At 38.0% G+C, this 19911-nt stretch overlaps 1 protein-coding gene across 1 annotated transcript in view; it reads left to right on the top strand.

The window, feature by feature from the left end:
* The window catches only part of UVRAG (UV radiation resistance associated), a 297766-nt gene that overhangs the window by 66928 nt on the left and 210927 nt on the right, over positions 1-19911 (top strand). The window contains exon 6 of the mRNA XM_047877056.1: positions 13871-13956. Coding sequence (XP_047733012.1) covers positions 13871-13956 — 86 coding nt within the window. The remainder of the gene's footprint in view (positions 1-13870; positions 13957-19911) is intronic.

Below are 19911 nucleotides of genomic sequence, written 5' to 3'. Positions count from 1 at the left end.
ATAATGGGGCGGGGGGGGGGGGGGGTGGTATTATTTCTGTCTCCTATCCTACTTTACCCTGACCCCCGACTCCTGGAATTTTATTTTATGTAACTCATACTGTCAAAATAACTCTAACTGCTATATTATTGACAAAGTGCAAAAAAGCAGTAGAAATGTAAGAATTCTCTCGGACTAAAAGCTATAGCAGCAATATCTTCAGAGTCCAGTAGATGGCAGTGCTTTCTCATTGTAATGGGAAAATAGAGCAGGAGTGGAATCCAGTAAAAAGGACCAAATCTTTTTGAATGAAATTCTCAGGAGATGAAAATAGCAATTTGGTGATTAATTTCACAAACACAGTCACATGACTTGGTCACCTGACGTACATAGTCAAGCCTAGATTGAAGATTTAGGGACAATAGCAAGTTTCAGGGTCTGTTTTGAGACCTGTACAAATGAAAACTCCTAATTTATATTTTTCAAGGACATGATAGTTTTGAAAAGTAGAAAACCTGATTCTAATCCCAGTTAAGAGACCTCCGTTTAGTTCACTTCATAGAACTGAGAAAGTAAAAAGGTGGCTCTTTCCTCTTGCTAGTCAAATTAATGGACACTAACTTGTTCCAAAGCACGTCCCACACAATACATAAGCAGAATGTTCAGAACTAGGGATTAAGTGTCCCAAATAGCCTATGTTTTAACAACAGGGAAAGGGATATGGTATAATTTTGTCCAGGTCTTTCAGTACATCATCAAGCAAAAGTTGGAAAATTATAAAAATAGCTTATTTCTACACATATTTTAGTCAACTTTCCTTGTGCTCCCCCCCCCCCCACCCCATTACAACATACAAGAAACAAAGAGCGAATAAACCTTCAGGGGCTGTTTCCAACAGCTGCCTGCTTTGTTATAAAACATCTAGGTATCTGAGCGCAGTTTAAATGCAGGGGAAAAGTGCTCTCCTAGTAACAGTGTTGCACCAGGTATTTATAGAGCTTTTGAAAACTACCATTGCTAGTTTTCATCACTATACTAGCTATCATACTTGTTTTTATTTAATCTTGGGTAATAACTCCGTGAGGTAGTTATTACTCTCATTTTATACGTAAAGTACCCTAGAAGAAAACATGAAACTACTAACCCAAGACTATATAAGTAGGAAGTGGCAGAACAGTGGTTTTCTTTTAACCACGAGGCACGAGGCTACCTGGCGTCTCTACATCTTCCCACTATGTATAGCATGTTAAAATACCAGGGCTCTCTGTCTTTACATTTAACCAGAGGTATCCGCTATGTGCATTGTGAGAGTCAAATGAGCGGGTACATGGGAAAGTGCTCTGGATGGTATGAAGTGCATTATTGTGTAGGCTTTGTATGTTTATTATTGTTGAGCGGGCATGTGATGCCCATGAGGCCATCAACCCGCTGAAGTCTGTAAAAGGTCCACATATTAGTCACTATATTTGGCTTCTCTTGAGTCTTTTTTTCCCCTTTTCCCGTGGATCAAATGAACTTTTGACAGATGTTTGGAAAATCATCTTATCCTGTAATTCATATTTATAAATCCTGCTGCTGCAGTGTGGTCCCCATTCTCTCTCTTCACCGAAGCCAGAAAATAATCTGGGAAAATGCCATATTTCCTGTTACGAATTTGGAGGATCTTGTCTTCTTAGCACAATTTTTGAGCTTTTCAGTATTTTAATACTGGAAAATTCAAAGCCAGGCATGGTTCTTTGTATAGATGTTTTAGATTCTTGAAAAGTAAACAGAAACAGAACTCCAGACTTGTCCTCGCTGGGGGGATTCAGAGAGTTTAAAATTTGGTTTTGTTTAAAATTTTGAAAACTTGTTTTTACTCTTCTCTCTTGGATTTGTAGTGAGGGCATTCTTGACCTTTTATCCCCCCCTCTGATCGTCAGTTTCAGTTTAAATTGTTCTATAAAGCTGGGAATCCTTTTTTTCCCCCTCTCCCTCTCTCAGCTAATGCTCTTTAACAGGATTCCACTGCTGCCTTCTCTAGTCCCATAACAGTTACGGTAATTTGTGTGTGCATCTTTTCTCCTCTTTGGGCATAAGCTCCTTTTGACTGAAGTTGTGTTTTACTCACTTTTTTAGTCTCAGGACTTAGTGTAGACTTTGCTTGGTAAATATTTTTCTGTGAGTGTACAAAGCCTCCTGGGATCATATGGTTCCTATCTCTAGTCTGAAATATACTCCTGGGTTACATTAGCAGGGCACTTTCAGTCCTCTTGTCATGAAGTAGCATTAATAGCATTTAGTCCACTTCATATGTGGAGTGTGGACTATGACTGTAATGCTTTTTTGAGGGTTGTTTAAGCCACTAAAATAAGAACAAGAATCTCTTTACCCTATTGATGTGAAGGGATTGATTTTAGTTTCAGGATCTGTATACCTTTGCTTAACAGTACTCTTCCTATTTCTCATTACTTCTCGTATTTTGAGGGACCACATCCTCTGTGGCCTCAAACCTTAGACCAGATCCGGGGGAGCACGTATATTCAGTTCTGGTTTAGTGTCTCAGAAGAGGTCTTGCCTTTCCTTTTTTTTAAAAATTTTTTTTATTTTTTAAAAATGTTTATTTTTGAGACAGAGAGAGACAGAGCATGAGTGGAGGAGGGGTAGAGAGAGAGAGGGAGACCCAGAATCCGGAGCAGGCTCCAGGCTCTGAGCTGTCAGCACAGAGCCCGGCGTGGGGCTCAAACTCACAAACCGCGAGATCATGACCTGAGCCAAAGTCGGACGCTCAAGCTCAACTGACTGAGCCGCCCTGGCGCCCCATTGCCTTTCCTTCTTAAAAGCTCAGCTTCTGGGCTTCGTCAGAGCCCAGAGGTAGAAGGTACCTGAGGCTTGAAGGTGCTTGACAGAGATACTTGCACAATTTTTGTCAGTTTAAGCTTGGCTGACAATTAAAAGCGTATTAATGTCCAAATGAACATAAACACATAGGAACACAGGCTGTCTGTTGATTCATCAGGTAGCTATTTTAAGAGAGGTTGTACAAATAAATACTATATTTTGCAAATACCCATTGCATATGAAAATACGCTCAAGTAGCAGAATGAGCCATTGCTTTTTCCCCCTTGCCAATCATAATTTCTTTTTTTTTTTTTTAATTTTTTTAACGTTTATTTATTTTTGAGACAGAGAGAGACAGAGCATGAACGGGGGAGGGGCAGAGAGAGAGGGAGACGCAGAATTGGAAGCAGGCTCCAGGCTCTGAGCCATCAGCCCAGAGCCCGACGCGGGGCTCGAACTCACGGACCGTGAGATCGTGACCTGAGCTGAAGTCGGACGCTTAACCGACTGAGCCACTCAGGCGCCCCCATAATTTCTTATTCTAACTAAGTAAGCAGAAAAAGGACTATGTACAAAGCTCACAGTTTTAAGAATAACATATAGAATGCTGTTGGTTCTGCTGGGGAAGGCTTTTGGTGGAGGCCTTTAAGTTATTGTCCTCAGGCTTCCACTTGGGCCTTTTGTCATCTTATGAACATGTCGTATTTGGATTCAGATCCTCTCAAGCCCACATCTCCAGTCTGTGTTTCCATATACCTAGCCTTGTGTCAAATGGCTTGGATGTGTCAGAGACACATACACTCTACAAGTCCCAAACTGACTCAGTTCCTCTCCCCATCTTGAGAAACTTCTGTTGTGTTCCTTGGTTTGGTGAGTGGTACCACTCTCCATGTACTGTCTCAAGTCAGAACAGGGGAGTCATCCTGGCCCCCTCTCTCTTTTTTGAATCACTACTGATGGTGTCTGCTAAATAACTACTTTCCTGCTACTTGGATTACAGCCAGATTTATCTTTCTAAAATGCTGGTCATGTCCCTCTCTTATTTCAATCATTTTAGAGTAATTAGTGGCTTAAAAGGTCTCGCCGTGTGAAATGGTTCCTGATTTTTAAGCACCCCACCCATAGCTTAGAACCCATCGCCACAGAAAGGTTTTCTGTGTTATACCCCTAAGTCCGGTTTGGATACCTCTCTTTATGCTCCTATAGCACCTTGCATTTCATTTTCCTCATCAGTGACCCTTACCTGGTTGTTTTCTGATTGCCCATTTGCTCATCTCTCTTTCTTACTAGACTGTAGAGCACGTAAGGGCAGGGGCATTGTCTGTCTTCATTACTCGTTTATCCTTAGTGGTTAGCCTGGGATTTAGTAGTAATCCAGTAAATATTTGTTATGAATGAGGCTTCTGTAGTGGCAGATGGTTATATGTTCTAAGGGGGTACACTGGTTGCTTGTCGTCATTTGTATGGCTTGTCACTCACAATTCTAGTTCTCTATGTTTAAATAGTTTCGGACCATTTTTGCATAGATACCTGCTATTTGCAAATTATCATACTTAAAACAGAACTCTTCATTATTCTCTCCAGGTTTGCTTTCCTTTCCAATTTTCCACATCGTTATTAACTATTTTCCCATTTATGCAGTCCTCAAGTATGGCAGTTTTTTGTTTTTTTTTTAATCTACTCTATTCCGTTGGCCACTAGACTCTTTTGAGTCCTTTGAAATGACTCCTGTCCGTGGCTACTTTTCCAGCTCCATTGCCATGCATGATCGAAGCTCAGACTGGCACCGCCATAAGGCTGGGTTACTGTAGTAGTTCCCCGGTGACCTCTGACCTCTGGTCTCTTTATATCCACTCTGCCTTATTCACCACTGCCTGATTAATCTTCCTAAGGCATGCTTTCATTTTTTATTCCTTTGCTTAAAGGCTTTATAGAGTGACTTCTCATTGTCTGCTAGACGTTTCTAAACCTCTGACCTGCTTTCCGTGTCTCCATCAGCCCAGATCCAGTCAGTGGTATGGAGAGTACTTTTAGTTCTATCTGTGCTTTTATCTTCTCTCTCTTATGGTTTGAGCTCTCATATGTGTGGATTTTTAGAATGGCCTCGTAACTGGGGTTTGGACATTCTGCCTTCTCCAGCGCATCATATTTGTCATTACCAGAGTAACCTTCCTTAAACGCACCTCTGATCATTGTGCTACACTGTCAGAAACCTTTCCTGAGTCCTTACCGCCTGGAGATTGTCTTCACTTTTTAGCATGGCATTCAAGGCTTTCTCTGCTCTGACCCTCCCAACCTACTTATTTAGCCCTGTTTCCCACTATTTTCCTCTCCGGGGTTCCAAGTAATTTCCACATCATTGAAGCTGAACAAATTGGACCACTACTTAATTTTCTCGGAATGCAGCTTATGTTTTCCCACTGTCATGCTTTGGCTAAAGGTGTTCAGTCTGTGTGGGACTTTCCTTCACTGCCATTCAGCTTTTTAATACTTCTTAATCTATCTCAATTACTGCCACCCCTGCAGCCTTTGATGTTTCTGCTCCTACTAGATGGAATCTTTACTACATCAGAGCTCCCGTAGCTATTTCTTGTTTAACCTTTCCTCTGGCACCTTTGCAGTTTTTACTTCGCTTAGAACCTTAACTGGGTTGTATACGTCATAGTGTACTGGCTTATCTCCTTCTATAAGGATGGTCGTGATCGCCTGACACCCTGCATTAGGTGTGCAGTAAACGCCGAAATAAATAAGTGTGTGTATAATACTGTTTGCTTCATAAGCCTGTCAACTGGATTATTTCGGTATAACTTAGAATTCTAATAGAGTTCAGGATAGTCTTGGGATTGTAGTAGCTACTAAAAACTGTCAGAAGGTACAGTAACATACTTTAAAAGGTAACTTACCCAATGATCCACTGTAGAAGTAAGCAAACAACAGTCTGGCACATGATTTTGTATGGCCTCTGGGCTGAGAGAGGTTTTTACATTTGTGAAGAATTCGAAGGAGAAAACAAAGAATATGCCATAGAGATGACATGGAGCTTGCAACGCCTAAAATATTTACTATCTGGCCGTTGACAAAGTTTGTTGACCACGGATCTAGAAACACACCCGATCATCTGCCTGGAATTACTCCTGCGCGCTGGCTATGTGACATTAATCATCCGTTTTCTTGAACAATTTAATAGGCAGGCCCTCACCCAGACTGGTGCCTGTTCCCTTCCTTGAAGAAGCTTTGTTAGGCCTGGCTTCAGAAGAATTTTGAGTGACATGTAAATCTCCTCTGGGCTCTTTGGCACTTGGCAGTATCTCACACAGATAACCAGATACAAACGAGCCATTTCTTTCCATTATAACCCTTCATCAGAGGTCTGTGAGGATCGCACATCTGGTGAAGTTAGATGTCATTCAGAACAAGGCTCTTAGCATATTTTAAGAATGTTAATTGCTAAGTGGTGGCTGAAGCAGAAGGGTTTAATAGTGTCCTTAAGTTGCCTTAAATGTACATCGACCCAGAATTTTAGAACTGGAAAGGTCTTAGAGATCAAGTGTAGCATGGTCGTTAGGAAAATGGGCTGTGGAGCCAGACTGCATGGCTCTTCTACTTAATCCTCTGTGCATCTCAGTTTCCTCACCTTTAAAGTGGGGATAATGATAGTTCCTGTTTCACGGGGTTGTGTGAAAAATATGTTAATGCTTAACATATTCACATTTAAATTACTAATATTAGCTTGGAAAACAGTACTGCCTGACATACTGTAAATGCTCATAAATGTTACTCTTATGTGTATTGCTGTCATTTTTTATTATTGTTTTTATTGCTAGTAGTTTCATTTCATTTTATAATTAAGGAAACTGAGGACTAGAGGAATTAAATTGTTTTCTTCACTTCCATGATAAGCAGTGTGGATTAAAACCCAGGATCCTTGCTTTCATATGAATGCTCTTTTCCTGCTATAATGAATTGCTTTTAGTTGTAGGTTAGTAGGTGTGGATGATTTTTTATGAGAAAAAATTGTGTCTGGCCGCTTTCACTTAGCCTTATGGCTTTTGAGGGGCATCGATGTGTAGCATGTGTTAATACTTCTCTCATTTCAATGACTAAGAAATATCCTTTTATATATATATATATATATATGTATATATATATATACACACACATATATATACATATATATATATACATACCCCATTTATACACACATACCCCATTTGTTTATTCACCCACTGATGGATATTTTGGTTATTTCTACCTTTTGGTTATTGTGAACACTTTGCTATGAACATTTGTATACAAGTATTTGAGGACCTGTTTTCATTTCTTTTAGGTATGTACCTAGGAGTGGACTGGCTAGGTTATAGGGTAATTCTGTGTTTGACTTTTTGAGGAACTGCTAAACTTTTTTACAGTGTCCAACGTTTTACATTCCCAGTGGCAATATGGCAATATAGGAGGGCTCTAATTTATCCACATCCTTGCCCACGCTTCTTTTCTTTCTTAAGTTTATTTATTTGTTTTGAGAGAGAGAGAGAGAGAGAGAGAGAGAGAGAGAGAACATGCACGTATGTAAGCAGAGTAAAGGTAGATAGGGAGAGAGAAGGAGAGAGAATCCCAAGCAGGCTCTGTGCTATCAGCTATCAGTGCGGAGCCAGACGTGGGACTTGAGCTCATGAACCATGAGATCACAACCTGAACCGAAATCAAGAGTCGGATGCTTAACCGACAGCCACCAAGGGGCCTCTTTTTTTAATTGAAAAATTTTGGGGTGCCTGGCTGGCTCCGTTGGTAGAGCACATGACTCTTGATCTTGGGTTCAGTGCCCCCTTTGGAAGTAGAAATTACTTAAAAAAATTTTTTTTTAACTTTGCTTGTTTATTTGTTGGTTTGTTTTCACTTATGTTAGTGGGTATGAAGTAGTATCTCATTGTGGTTTTGATTCCCCTTTCTCAAGTGACTAATAACGTTGAACATCTTTTCATGTTCTTGGTGGCTATTTGTGTACCTTTTTTGGAGAAATGTCTCTAAGTCCTTTAGCCATTTTTTAATTGGATTGTGGGTCTTTCTATTGAGTTGTTAAAGAGTTCTTTATGTATCTTGGATGTGAGACCCTTATCAGATATGATTTGCAGATATTTTCTCCCATTTTGTGGGTTGTTGTTTTCTACTTTTCTTATAGTGTCCTTTGATGCACAAAGTTGCTAATTTTGATGAAGCTCAATTTATCTATTACTGCATTTGTTGGTTATGCGTTTGGTGTCATACGTAAGAATCCATTGTCAAATCTAAGGTTATGTAGATGTACCCTGTGTTTTCTTCTAATAGTTTAATGGTTTTAGCTCTTACAATTAGGTCTTTGATCTGTTTTGAGTTAATTTTTATATATGATGTTAACGATGGGTCCAAGTCATCCTCTTTGCACGTGGCTATCCAGTTGTTTCAGCGCCATTTATTGAAAAGACTATTCTTTTTCCAGTGAGTCTTGGCACCTTTGTCCTTTGTCTAAAATCAGTTGACCACAGCTGTTTGAGGTGATTTATGGATTCTCAGTTCTGTTCCTTTGGTCTTTTTATGTCTACCTTTATGCCAGTGCCACACTATTTTGGTAGTGAGGGTAGTTGCTTTGTACTATGTCTTAAAATTGGGAAGTGTGAGTCCTGTAACTTGGTGTATCACATTGATTTTCATTTATTGAACCATCCTTACATACCTTAGATAAATCTCACTTGTTCCTGGTATATAATCCTTTTCGAAAAAAAAATGTTTTTAAATTGTGGTGGGATGCACATAATACTAAATTTACCATATTAACCATTTTAAATGTATAGTTTAGTGGCATGAAGAATGTTCACATTGTTGTGCAACCATCAATCTCCAGAACTCTTTTCATCTTGTAAAACGGAAAAACTACCCAGTAAGCAGTAACTCCCCATCTCTCCCTCCTCCAAGCCCCTGGCACGCACCCATCTACTTTCTGTTTCTGTGAATTTGACTACCGTAAATACCCATTAATGGAATCATACAGTCATTGGCTTGTTTTACTGGAAACATAAATCACCTCAGGGGTCATCTATATTATAGCATGAGTCAAAATTTCTTTCCTTTTTAAGGCTAAATAATATTCCATTGTATGAATGTACCATGTTTTGTTTATCTATTCATCTGTTGATAGACATTTGAGTTGCTTCCACTCCTTCACTATTGTGAATAATGCTCCTCTGACCGTGGATGTACAAATACCTTTTTGAGTCTTTGCTTTCAGTTCTCTTGGGTATATATCCAGAAGTGGAATTGTTGGCTAAATGGTTTAAATTTTTTAATATATGGGTGGATTAACTTTGTTAGTAGTTTGTTGAAATTTTTTCCATCTATATTCATTCATCAGGGATATTAATCTATAATTTTCTTGTGATGTTATTATCTGGCTTTGGTATCAGGATAGTACTGACCTCATGGAATGAGGTAAAAAGTATTTCCTCTTCTTTCATTTTTTGGAAGACTTTGAGAAGGGTTGGTGTTCTTTTTTATTAAAAAAATTTTTTTTCAGTTTTATTTATTTTTGAAAAAGCGGGAGAGTGTGAGCACACACGAGCAGTGGGAGGGGCAGGAAGAGAATCACAAGTAGGCTCTGCTGTCAGCACAGAGCCCAATGCGGGGCTTAGTCCCATGAACTACAGGACCATGACCTGAGCTGACATCAAGAGTTGGACACTCAATTGACTGAGCCACCCAGGTTGCTCCAGTGTTATTTTTTCTTTAAATGATTGGTAGAATTCACCAGTCAAATCATGTGGTCCTGGGCTTTTCTTTGCTGGGAGTTCTATGATTCCTGATCATAACTTCTTTGTGTTATGACTTCATTAAATTAACATTTATTAGGTGGAGCACAAGGTGCTGGTTGGTGAGCCATGGTTTGGTAACAGATCACAAGAGATGTTGAAACAGAAAAGTTTTTTACTCACAGGTCCTAGAGGAATTACAGGACATGCCATCAGGGGCCACATCAAGAGGTCAAGGCAGAGTACAGAGAGAGGCAGAACCTGGGTTAAAGTACCTTTATTAGGTAGGGTTTGTGGGTGGAGTGCTTTGGAGTTCCTGGCCTGGGGCTAGATTTGTCCATTCAAATAAAAAGAGCAGTGTTTTTGTGAACTCCATCAAGATTTTTATCCTGATGGGTAAGGGACACTTAAAGCATACAGGCACTGGGAACCAGGAGAGATCATTGATCACAAGTCCTGTCATTAATTCATGTAAGCAAACTTACATTTACTTGTGTCTCTGTGGCCTGCTTGTTAGGACACGTGCTTCCCTTAGAGGTCTAGAGTCTGTTTAAGGTCCTTGCAAACAAAACAAAATGTGTTGACCACACAAACAAACAAAATGACCAAACAAAATGTGTTGCTGAGGTAGCAATTCCATGGAGTAGTTTAGCTAATCAACAACTTAACAACTTGTTGTAGGTTTGTTCAGATTTTCTATTTCTTCTTGAGCTATTTTGGGGGAGTTTTTGTGTTTCTGCAATTTCCATTTTATCTAGGTTATCTGATTTATTGGCATACAGTTGTTCACATCTTCTGTAATACTTTTTATTTCTATAAGCTTTGTAATGTTCCCATTTTCATTCCTGACTTTAGTGTGCTTTTGAGTCTTCTTTTGTTCTCTTAGTCTAAGCTTGAGGTTTGTCAATTTTGTTGATCTTTTCAAAGAACTAACTTTTGTTGATTTTCTCTATTGTTTTTGTATTCTCTATTTGGATCTCAGGTCTAATATTTATTATTTTTTCCCTTATTTTGGGCTTAGTTTGTTCTTTTTCTAGTTTTTTAAGGTGGAAGTTTAGGTTATCGATTTGAGCCCTTTATTACTTTTTTAAAAAAATCTAGATGTTCACCACTGTAAATTTCCCTCAGCACTTTTTCACTGTATTCTGTATATTTTGATATGTTGTATTTTCATTTTTAATCATCTCAAAGTATTTAATAATTTTCCTTGTGATTTGTTCTTTGACCCACTGGTTGTTTAAGAGTATGTTGCTTACTCTGCAGTTTGTGGATTTTCCAAATTTCCTTCTGTTATTGATTTCTAGTTTCATTCTGTTGTGGTCAGATAAGATACTTTGTATGATTTCAGTTTTTAATAATTTACTGAGACTTGTTTTGTGGCTGAACATATGGTCTAGCTTGGAGAATGTTCCATATGCACTTGAGAAGAATGTCTATATGGTTGTGTTAGGTGGAATAATCTGTATATGTCCGTTAGGTCTAGTTGATTTATAGTATTATTCATGTCTTCTGTTTCCTTGTTTATCTTTTGTATGGCTGTGCTATCTGTTGTTGAAAGTGGGATGTTGACATCTCCAGCTATTTCTCACCTTAGTTTTGTCAGTTTTTGCTTCATATATTTTATTATATATTGTTAGGTACATATATGTTTATAATTACATCTTCCCGACCCTTTTTTCGTTATACAATGTTGTTGTCTCTTATAACATTTTTTGTCTTAAAGTCTATTTGTCTGATATTAGTATAGACACTCCAGCTCTCTTTTGGTTATTGCTTACATGTAATATCTTTCTGTCCTTTTTATTATTTGTGTTTTTGTTTCTAAAGTGCAACTCCTGTTGGGGCACCTGGGTGGCTCAATCAGTCTAGCGTCCGACGCTTGGTTTTGGCTCAAGTCATGCTCTCATGGTTCTTGGGTTCAAGCCCCGCATCAGGCTCTGCCCTGACAGTGCAGAACCTGCTTAGGATTCTCACTCCCTCCCCTCTCTCTGCCCCTCCTCCGCTCACACTTTCTCACTCAAAATAAAAATAAATAAACTTGAAAAAAAATGAAGTGCAACTCTTGTAGATATCATATTGTGGATCATTAAAACCAAATCCATTCTGCCAATCTCTGCTTTTTAATTGGAGCATTTAATACATTTACACTTAATTAATTATAGAGAGAGAAGGACTTCTGATTTTCTATTTGTTTTCCTGTATCTTGTTTCTCTATTCCTCCATTACTACCTTCTTTTGTGTTAGATGTTTTCTCATATAACATTTTTATTTCTTTCTCATTTCTCAGACAATGTATCTTTTAGTTATTTTCTAGTGGTTGCCCTGGGGATTACAATCAGGATTTTAATTTATGACCACATAGTTCAAATTAATACCAATTTAGTTTTAATATTACACAAAAACTTTTCTTCCAAATAGCTCTGTACCCCCACTTTTATGTTATTGTGACAAGTTACATCTTTATAATTGTTTGCCATCAAGATAGGTTTACAATTGTATCATGTATTTTTCTTTTTCTTTTTTTTTTTTAACGTTTATTCATTTTTTGAGAGAGAGAGAGAGAGAGCACAAACAGGGGAGGGGCAGAGAGAGAAGGAGACACAGAATCAGAAGCAGGCTCCAGGCTCTGAACTGTCAGCGCAGAGCCCACCACAGCACTTGAACTTAGGACCATGAAATCCTGACCTGAGCTGAAGTCAGATACTTAACCGACTGAGCCACCCAGGCGCCCCTATCATGTATTTTTCTAATTGATTAATTTTTAAGTGCTAAACCAGTATTGCATTCTTAGAATAAATTCAGTCAATAATGACATGTTATTGTTTTATCTTTATATTATTGGTTTAATTTGCTAATATTTTGCTAAGGATTTCTGTGTCTGTGTTCATGAGGGATATTGGTCTATAATTGTGTGTGTATGTGTTTTTGTCAAGTTTTAGTATCAGTAATGCTGGTCTTGTAAGTTGGAAATTGTTCTCTTTTCCTGTATTTTATTTTATTTTAATTTTTTTTGTTAAGTTGGTGTTATTTCTTTTAAGTTTATTTATTTTGAGAGAGAACACATACATGTGAGTGAGTGAGAAAGAGAGAGAGAGAGAGACAGAGAGAGAGACAGAGAGAGAGAGAGAGAAAATCCCATGTAGGCCCCACACTCCCTGTGGAGCCTGACACAGGGCTCAAACTCATTAACTCTTGAACTGTTGAGATCATGATCTGAGCCAAAACCAAGAGTCAGACGCTTAACTGACTGAGCCACCCAGGAGCCCCAAATTGATGTTATTTCTTAAATGTTTGATAGAATTCATCAATGAAACCTTTTGTACCTAGATTTCTTTTTTTGTGGGAAGCTTTTCAATTATTTATTCACTTAAAAAATAGATACAGGATTGTTCAGGTGTTTCATTTCCATTTTGGCATGTTGATTTTTTCTAGAGGGTATCTGATTCATCTGAGTTGTCAAATTTGTTAGCATAAAGTTGTTCATATTCTCCTAATAACCTTCTACTGTCTCTGGCAATGTAACTTTAAAAAAATGCTTATATTAGCATTGTAGCAAACATTTATATAGTACTTATTACGTACTTTTCACTTTACAAATATTAACTTTTTTAATTTCCACAGGAGTTGGTGAGGTAGATAATGTTATCATTTCCATGAATGAAGAATTTCTATGAATGAAGAAACAAACCAAAGTTAAACTAAGAGAGTTAAGGTGCCTTGCTCAAGATTACAGAGCTGCTGTATTAAGGGCTTAAATTGTAATCCAGGTGGTCTGGGTGCAGAGTCTTTTTCTTGACTACTATTTACTTTGCATTTCTTAAGTGACAGGTACCTGTTCTGTTCTTCTTATGGAATTTTGCTGTGTTCTCTTTAGAAATCATCCTTTCTTCTACCACCTTTATTTCACTAAGTAGAAATGTTTCTGGTATTCCTAATTAGAATTTGGAATGGCTTTTTCCTCCATAAAAACATTATATATGATGGCTACACATTACTTGAAATATTATTGTTAATACTCTTCTTCAGTCACATAATATGTTAAAAAGACTTCTGGGACTTCCCTGGGAAGTTCACCACAATCTAATGTGAAATATGACTTCTGTGGGAAAATACTAGAAGATACTTATTTTAAATTCACTTACCTTTTAAGTATGGGAATTGTACTTTTTGAAATAACAATTTGAATTTACTGAGGTGTTTCTAAATCATAATTTTTAGAAGACAGACATTAAGATTAATTTTTACACATATTTTATTGTTTTACTTTCATTAATTTGTTGATTAATGTCTTTCAGGGATATTCAATTGCTCAGAAGAATATTCTTCTTCAGGTGGATCAGAACTGTGTTCGCAATTCTTATGATGTCTTCTCTTTGCTGCGGTAAGAAACTTCTCAAACTGCCTGCATTTTCTAAAGAATGTTCCTCATTTTGAGTTTGTGACATTTCTGTGTGAGGAAATGTATGGGAGCTTTAGAAGTTGTTATTCAGGCTTAGCATTTTTTTGTGAGAGCTTCATAAATTTTGTAGCTACAGTGATTTAAGTTTATCTGTTTCTCAAAGCCTTTGGAAAGCTATTTCCTTTCTCTGGACAGTGGGAGAGAATGATTGGAAGCCAGTGATCTCAAAACAGGGACATGAGCTGTTTTCCGGTTTTCTGTACTATAAAGAGCAGCAACCAGAGGTACAGAATTTAGACTTATCAAAATCTTAACAACTACAACATTACTAAAAAAGCCCTCCAATAGCCCCAGACATGGCTTAGAGCTTTGACCTGCTGTTCATCTTAAAAGAATCATATTTGGCAAGGCACAGGAGCTTTGCATGAATCTCAGGCTCAGAGGCTTAACTAAATGCCTTAACTCTATATTTTGATAATGTCTGGGCTTAATTTTGAAAATTTTCTAAATTTGTTTTTAATTTTCAAAGTGGTAGATCATCAAGGACATTTTCCCAGGAGGCAGGCAACCAAAATAAATGCAGTTCAAAATAAAGGTAACAGTGACATTCAGCCTATGTTCACCCTACTTAGACAGATGGTTCATTGAAATTTGATTTTGGCAGCAATTTTCTAATGTTTACATAACACATCATAAATTTCAGACCATTAGACATCCTCAATATATCTACTAGAGGAAGAGTCCAGAAGGATGGTTGGACTCTTGTCCAATTGGATGATTGTTTATTTTATAAACATTATGGAATGGGCCTTTCCTTTGCAAATCTTGAATCTTATTATACATGATGATAAAGTTTGGTCACATGCCTGTGTAAATTGCTCTTAAGAGACCATGATTTCAACTATTGTGACCACAGGCATTTGATGACTTTTGATTCTTATCTGGAAAGTACTTCCCCTTTGTCCTTCTTAGAGAATGGACAGGATTGGTAACTGGATGGAAAGCAGGAGGTGTCAAAATATATAACTCATAGTTTTGAGCCTATTCGGTTTGGGAGTACATTGAGTTTTAAGTATTAAAAAGAAGAATGTACAGAAATAGTTTGAAATTTGGGTAAGCCACTGATATTTCTTGACCTGCCTTTCTCAGTGAAATGAGGGTATGGATATTACTATTTTAAAGATACTTTCCAAGTGTGAGATGGTGTGATCTTATTAGAGAAATCCAGAGAATTAAAAGAAAAAGAAATATGAAGTCTGTGAAAAGAGGAGGATTTGGGCAAGGCGGCATCATAGAAACTAAGAGAATAGAGATTCAGGCAGTATTGAACGCTCTCTAATGGGATATGAAAATAAGAACTGAGGAAATACTGTAGGATCTTGGGAAGCAGCATGGTTTAACAGAGAATGCTTTGGTTAATTTGACCCTGACTTTAGTTATCCCTGGTTTATCTGAATTCATTTAACTTCTCAGATTTTTCTAAAAGGTGGGAAGCAGCAGTGTTATAAATTTGTGTAATTTATACGCATTCCCACAGTTATTCTCTTACTGTCTTAGAAGCTTTTTGTGTTCAGACATGAGGGATCAGCCCTTGTCTTCAGTGTAGAAGCTGAGGCCAAGTGGTGTTAAGTGATTAATCTGAGAGCATGCAGCAAGTAACAGCTAGACTGGAAGTTGGTGTGAAGGTTTTCCGGCAAGCAAGGTTTGCAGATCCTTTTCAGAGTCTTACCTTTCTAGATTGGTGGTTGTTAAGGTTGTTGTAAGGTGCACATAGCATAATGACAGGGAAAATTTTTTGAAAATCAGAGTCCTCCATGAATTCAAAATCATCAGATGCATTTGGTAGTTAGTTGCTCATTTATTTAACATTGATTCTTGCAATGATAATATGTCTTAGGGGTTTCATTTCTAAGATGCTTTCCAGATTCCTCAGGGGTGTCAGCAGTTTGAAATGCCTTCTTAGCAGTGGCCTTCTCATTACCACTGTGTAAATCATTTATAGCTGGTAACATAGATGTATTCTTTTGAATCAGGTCAAGCGCCTATGTATCAACCAAATTACCTGAGCCTGGAGAGTTACTCTGGAACTAGAAACTTTACATTGTACTTGTCAACATTAAGGAGTAAGATGGAACTTTTTCTGATAATTCTCTTAGACATTAGTAAAGAGTAAACATCATTTATCTGCTAAATTAAAACTTCTTTTTTTCTCATAGTTCTTGCCATGATTTGTGTAGGGTGCTTTCTGGGAAATTTAATTTTGTGCTGATTAGCTTTGTTCAGTTTCCCTTCTTTTACTCAGTCAACATTGGTGATGGAGTAATTTTTAAAAGTAATATGTTTTTCTTTCCCTGATGCCTTTTTTTTGGTGTATGAAATTGTTACTTCTTGATCGGTAATTTTATGTGAAAACACAGAGTCTGAATTCTTTAATATCACTTAACTTCACAAAATTCTCAGTGTCATTTGGTGTCTGGACTAAACCCAGATCTCTTGATTCTGTTTTTTGAGAGTATATTCTAGTTAATGATTTTCATTATGTTGTTCTGCCACTAGGATGCCTATATTCCTTCCAGTTTTTAAATGTGAATGCCTCGGAAAAATAGGAAATCTTGACTAAGGCAAGGATTTTGCAGCATCTACGACCAGAGCATTAGAACCCCATGTCAGATGTGTTGTGACATTTCGTAGGAAGATAGTGACCTGAGGTTTTATTCAGAGTTTTCCACCCGTACTTAAAAACGTAGGCTAATTTCAGTGTTACCAAAGTAATAGCAGCTCTTTCCAAATTTACATGCAGTGTGTGTGATGGTAATTAAATCTGTGCTTCTCTAACCCTTGGAAATGCCTGGATTAAGTGTTCCACTTACTTAGGAGCCACTTTACTCGTTACATTCGATACCTTAAATTAGGATGTTCACCACAAGGTGTCAATGTTGCTCTTTGGCACTTGAAATTTCATTTATTTTATGGTTTTGAACGGAGACAAGTTGGATTATAAAGTACAAGTGAGCATTTATTTTTAGAAGTTAACTTTTTTTCCTCTATTATTCCTTCTAGGTTAAAGAGTTCCTAGGCTTGTTGGATAACTTTCTTCTCTTCGTTCTGTTGATTTTTCAAATCCTGTTGGTGATACGGAGTTATTGAAAGGTTAGAAGGAGAAGGAGTGATGTGGTTGGTGTGCAATTGAGATCTCTAGCTGTGGGGACAATGTGGGATCAGCGGGATGAGGCTGGAAGTGGGAGACAGCTGTAATCCGGTGTGTTCTCTGAGACTGAAAGATTACTTTTGATTTTTAAAAACTCATTTTTTTTTTGTTCCTTTCATGCTTCCTCAAAAAAGGTAGCTCTACTGTAGTGAGATAATCTTGGTGTTCTTCTAGTAGTTTTTATTGGCCCTCCCTCTTCTTGACATGACCTGCTTTTTCCAGTTTAAGAAGTGGAAGTATGGTGAAGGCTCATGGGCCCTCCACCTTCGTTCCAGTCCTAATAGTGTCGTAGGCCCATAACTGGATGCAAACCTTTGGGCAGATTACTTCGGCATGCCTCAAACCACTGGTGTAAAATGGCAATATTTTTCTCATAGGGATAGCATGAGAATTAAATAAGGTAAAAGACGTAAAAGGTCCTAAGACAGTACTGACATAGAGAAGACATTCAATACAGAATAGTTTTCATTTTCCCCTTTCCTTCCCCCATCTTGGAATTCGCTTTCTTCTCAGTGCCAGTGCTCTGTTTTTATATTAGCATTAACTTTTTCAATCTTCAACATAATTTCTCTTTCTTTTCTTGCCATTCTAATGTCTACCACCCAACCTCTGCTTTTAGAGTTCCTTTTATAAGTCCTGAACAATCACAATAAAATTATTTAACCGGTTTATGTCTTTTCTCCCCAGCAACATTGAAAACTTCTTAAAGGAAGGGATTATTTCATATGGCTATATTTTGTTCTCTCTTTTGGTCTTACTGACAATTCGTGGTTATGTTGGAGTTCCCATGGATGCTGTTGTGACCCTGGAGACTTAGGTCCTGTGGATCCTATGGCTCTTCTGCTTTATTCTTTCTCCCTGAGAGTGTTCTCTTCCATGACTACAGCTGCACCCAACACACCCTCATGTTAGTAACTCTCAAATCTGTACCTCTAGTTCCTTCCCCTCTTTTGGATTTCTGGTCTGTATTTTCTAGTGACCCTTAGACATTTATACTTTCATGTTCTGTAGGAATCTCAGCCTAACGTGTCCAGAGCTACACTCATTGGTGTAATGCTTCTCTTCCTTTTCTTTTCCCTGGATGTCTGATGTCCTATATATCATCATCTCAGGCACCCAAGGAAACATACCCCTCTTTATTCCCATCTCTATTTTCTGGGACTGTTTCCTGACCTCCCAACTAGTCCCCCTCATACCAGTTTTTCCTGCATGCACTTTCTGCCAGGAACTTTTCTCAGTGCTTAGCATTAATCAACTCTCTTAATTTTACAGCAACTCTCTGTGTTGAGATCTGTTTCTATACCTGTTTAACAGATGAGGAAATTGAGGCACAGAGTAGTTTAGTAGCTTGTCCAAGGTCACACAAGTAGTTCCTGTTAGCCTGTGTTCAAATCCAGAAACTCTAGTTCCTGAGCCCATATTCTTAATCAGTATATTTTACTCCTTTCTAATCTTTTATATTGATTTGGTACAATTTATGTGCCACATTGCTGCCAGAGTATCCTTTAAAAGAAAATATCGGTTTTGCTACTCATTGGGCCTAGAAATCTTTGAGCCATCACATACAGGATATAGTCCACAGTTGTTGTTGTTGTTGTTGTTCCTCTTCTTTTTAAAGTGTCTTTATTTATTTTGAGGGGGAGAAGGGGCAGAGAGAGAGAGGGAGAGAGAATCCCAAGCAAGCTCCACGCTGAGTGCAGAGCCCAGTGGAATCCAATGTGGGGTGTGATCTCACAACTGTGCGATCATGACCTGAGCTAAAATCAAGAGTCGGACGCTTAATTGACTAAGCCACCCAGGTGCCCCAGAAGTTCATACTTCTTAATGTGGTATTCAGAGGATGTTGTTTCTTTTTTTTTTTTAAGTAATCTCTACCCAACGTGGGGCTTGAACTCACAACCTCCAGATCAAGACTCACATATTCCACTGACTGAACCAGCCAGGCGCCCCTCAAAGGACATTGTTTTGAACACTCTGTAGGGACTAGTATCCTTCTTTCAAGTCCTCCTACCACTGCCTGTGCAACTAATAGCTAGCATTTATTGAGTACTTACTGTGTTATAATTATTCATTGTCTGATTCTCTCTCCTGTTAGCACCCCCAAACAGAGGGATCCTTTAGGCAGGATCTCTTGTTTTATTGGTCTCTGCATAAGCCCTATCACAATGTATCTCTTAAGCAGACAATAAAAGCTCTTTCGATCAAATTGAACTATTTTTCAGGTTACAGGGGTTTTTATTGTTTTAGTGATTGGTTTTGGCTTGTATCTGGCAAAATGAGAGTTGTAAAAAAATTCTAGGCCATTATCTAAAAAGTGTTGAAAATGTAATCAGATCTGTGAACCTTCAGCTGCCTCTTTTCTTTCTGCCACTGCCCTCCACAAAACATCTGGTGAGATTTCAGGATTTGGGGACTTTTAATCTTACTCTCCTTGTATGGATTTTTCTGGAAGACCTTTTTCTGGCTGTCTGGAGGTAAATTGTTACTCCCCTCCCTTTCCCTGCTTTGATAGAAAATACTTTCTCCTATAGAATTTCAATTTTAAAAGGGAGATGCTTACATCAAATGCATTATTCTTTGGGTAATGTTTAGAAAACAGATGGGATGAGGTGTATAAGGGCATTACCCTGTCTATAATCTTTAAATATTGGATATGATAACCAGCTTTGGTTGAGGGAGGGTCTTTCCCTCTTTCTGCCTAATGATCTCTCTTTGGTAATTGCAAGTAT

The sequence above is a fragment of the Prionailurus viverrinus genome, chromosome D1, assembly GCF_022837055.1.
Source record: "Prionailurus viverrinus isolate Anna chromosome D1, UM_Priviv_1.0, whole genome shotgun sequence".
In the NCBI taxonomy this organism is placed as follows: domain Eukaryota; kingdom Metazoa; phylum Chordata; class Mammalia; order Carnivora; family Felidae; genus Prionailurus; species Prionailurus viverrinus.
Note: the sequence above shows the minus strand (reverse complement) of the source record. Positions and strands in the feature narration are given on the sequence as shown.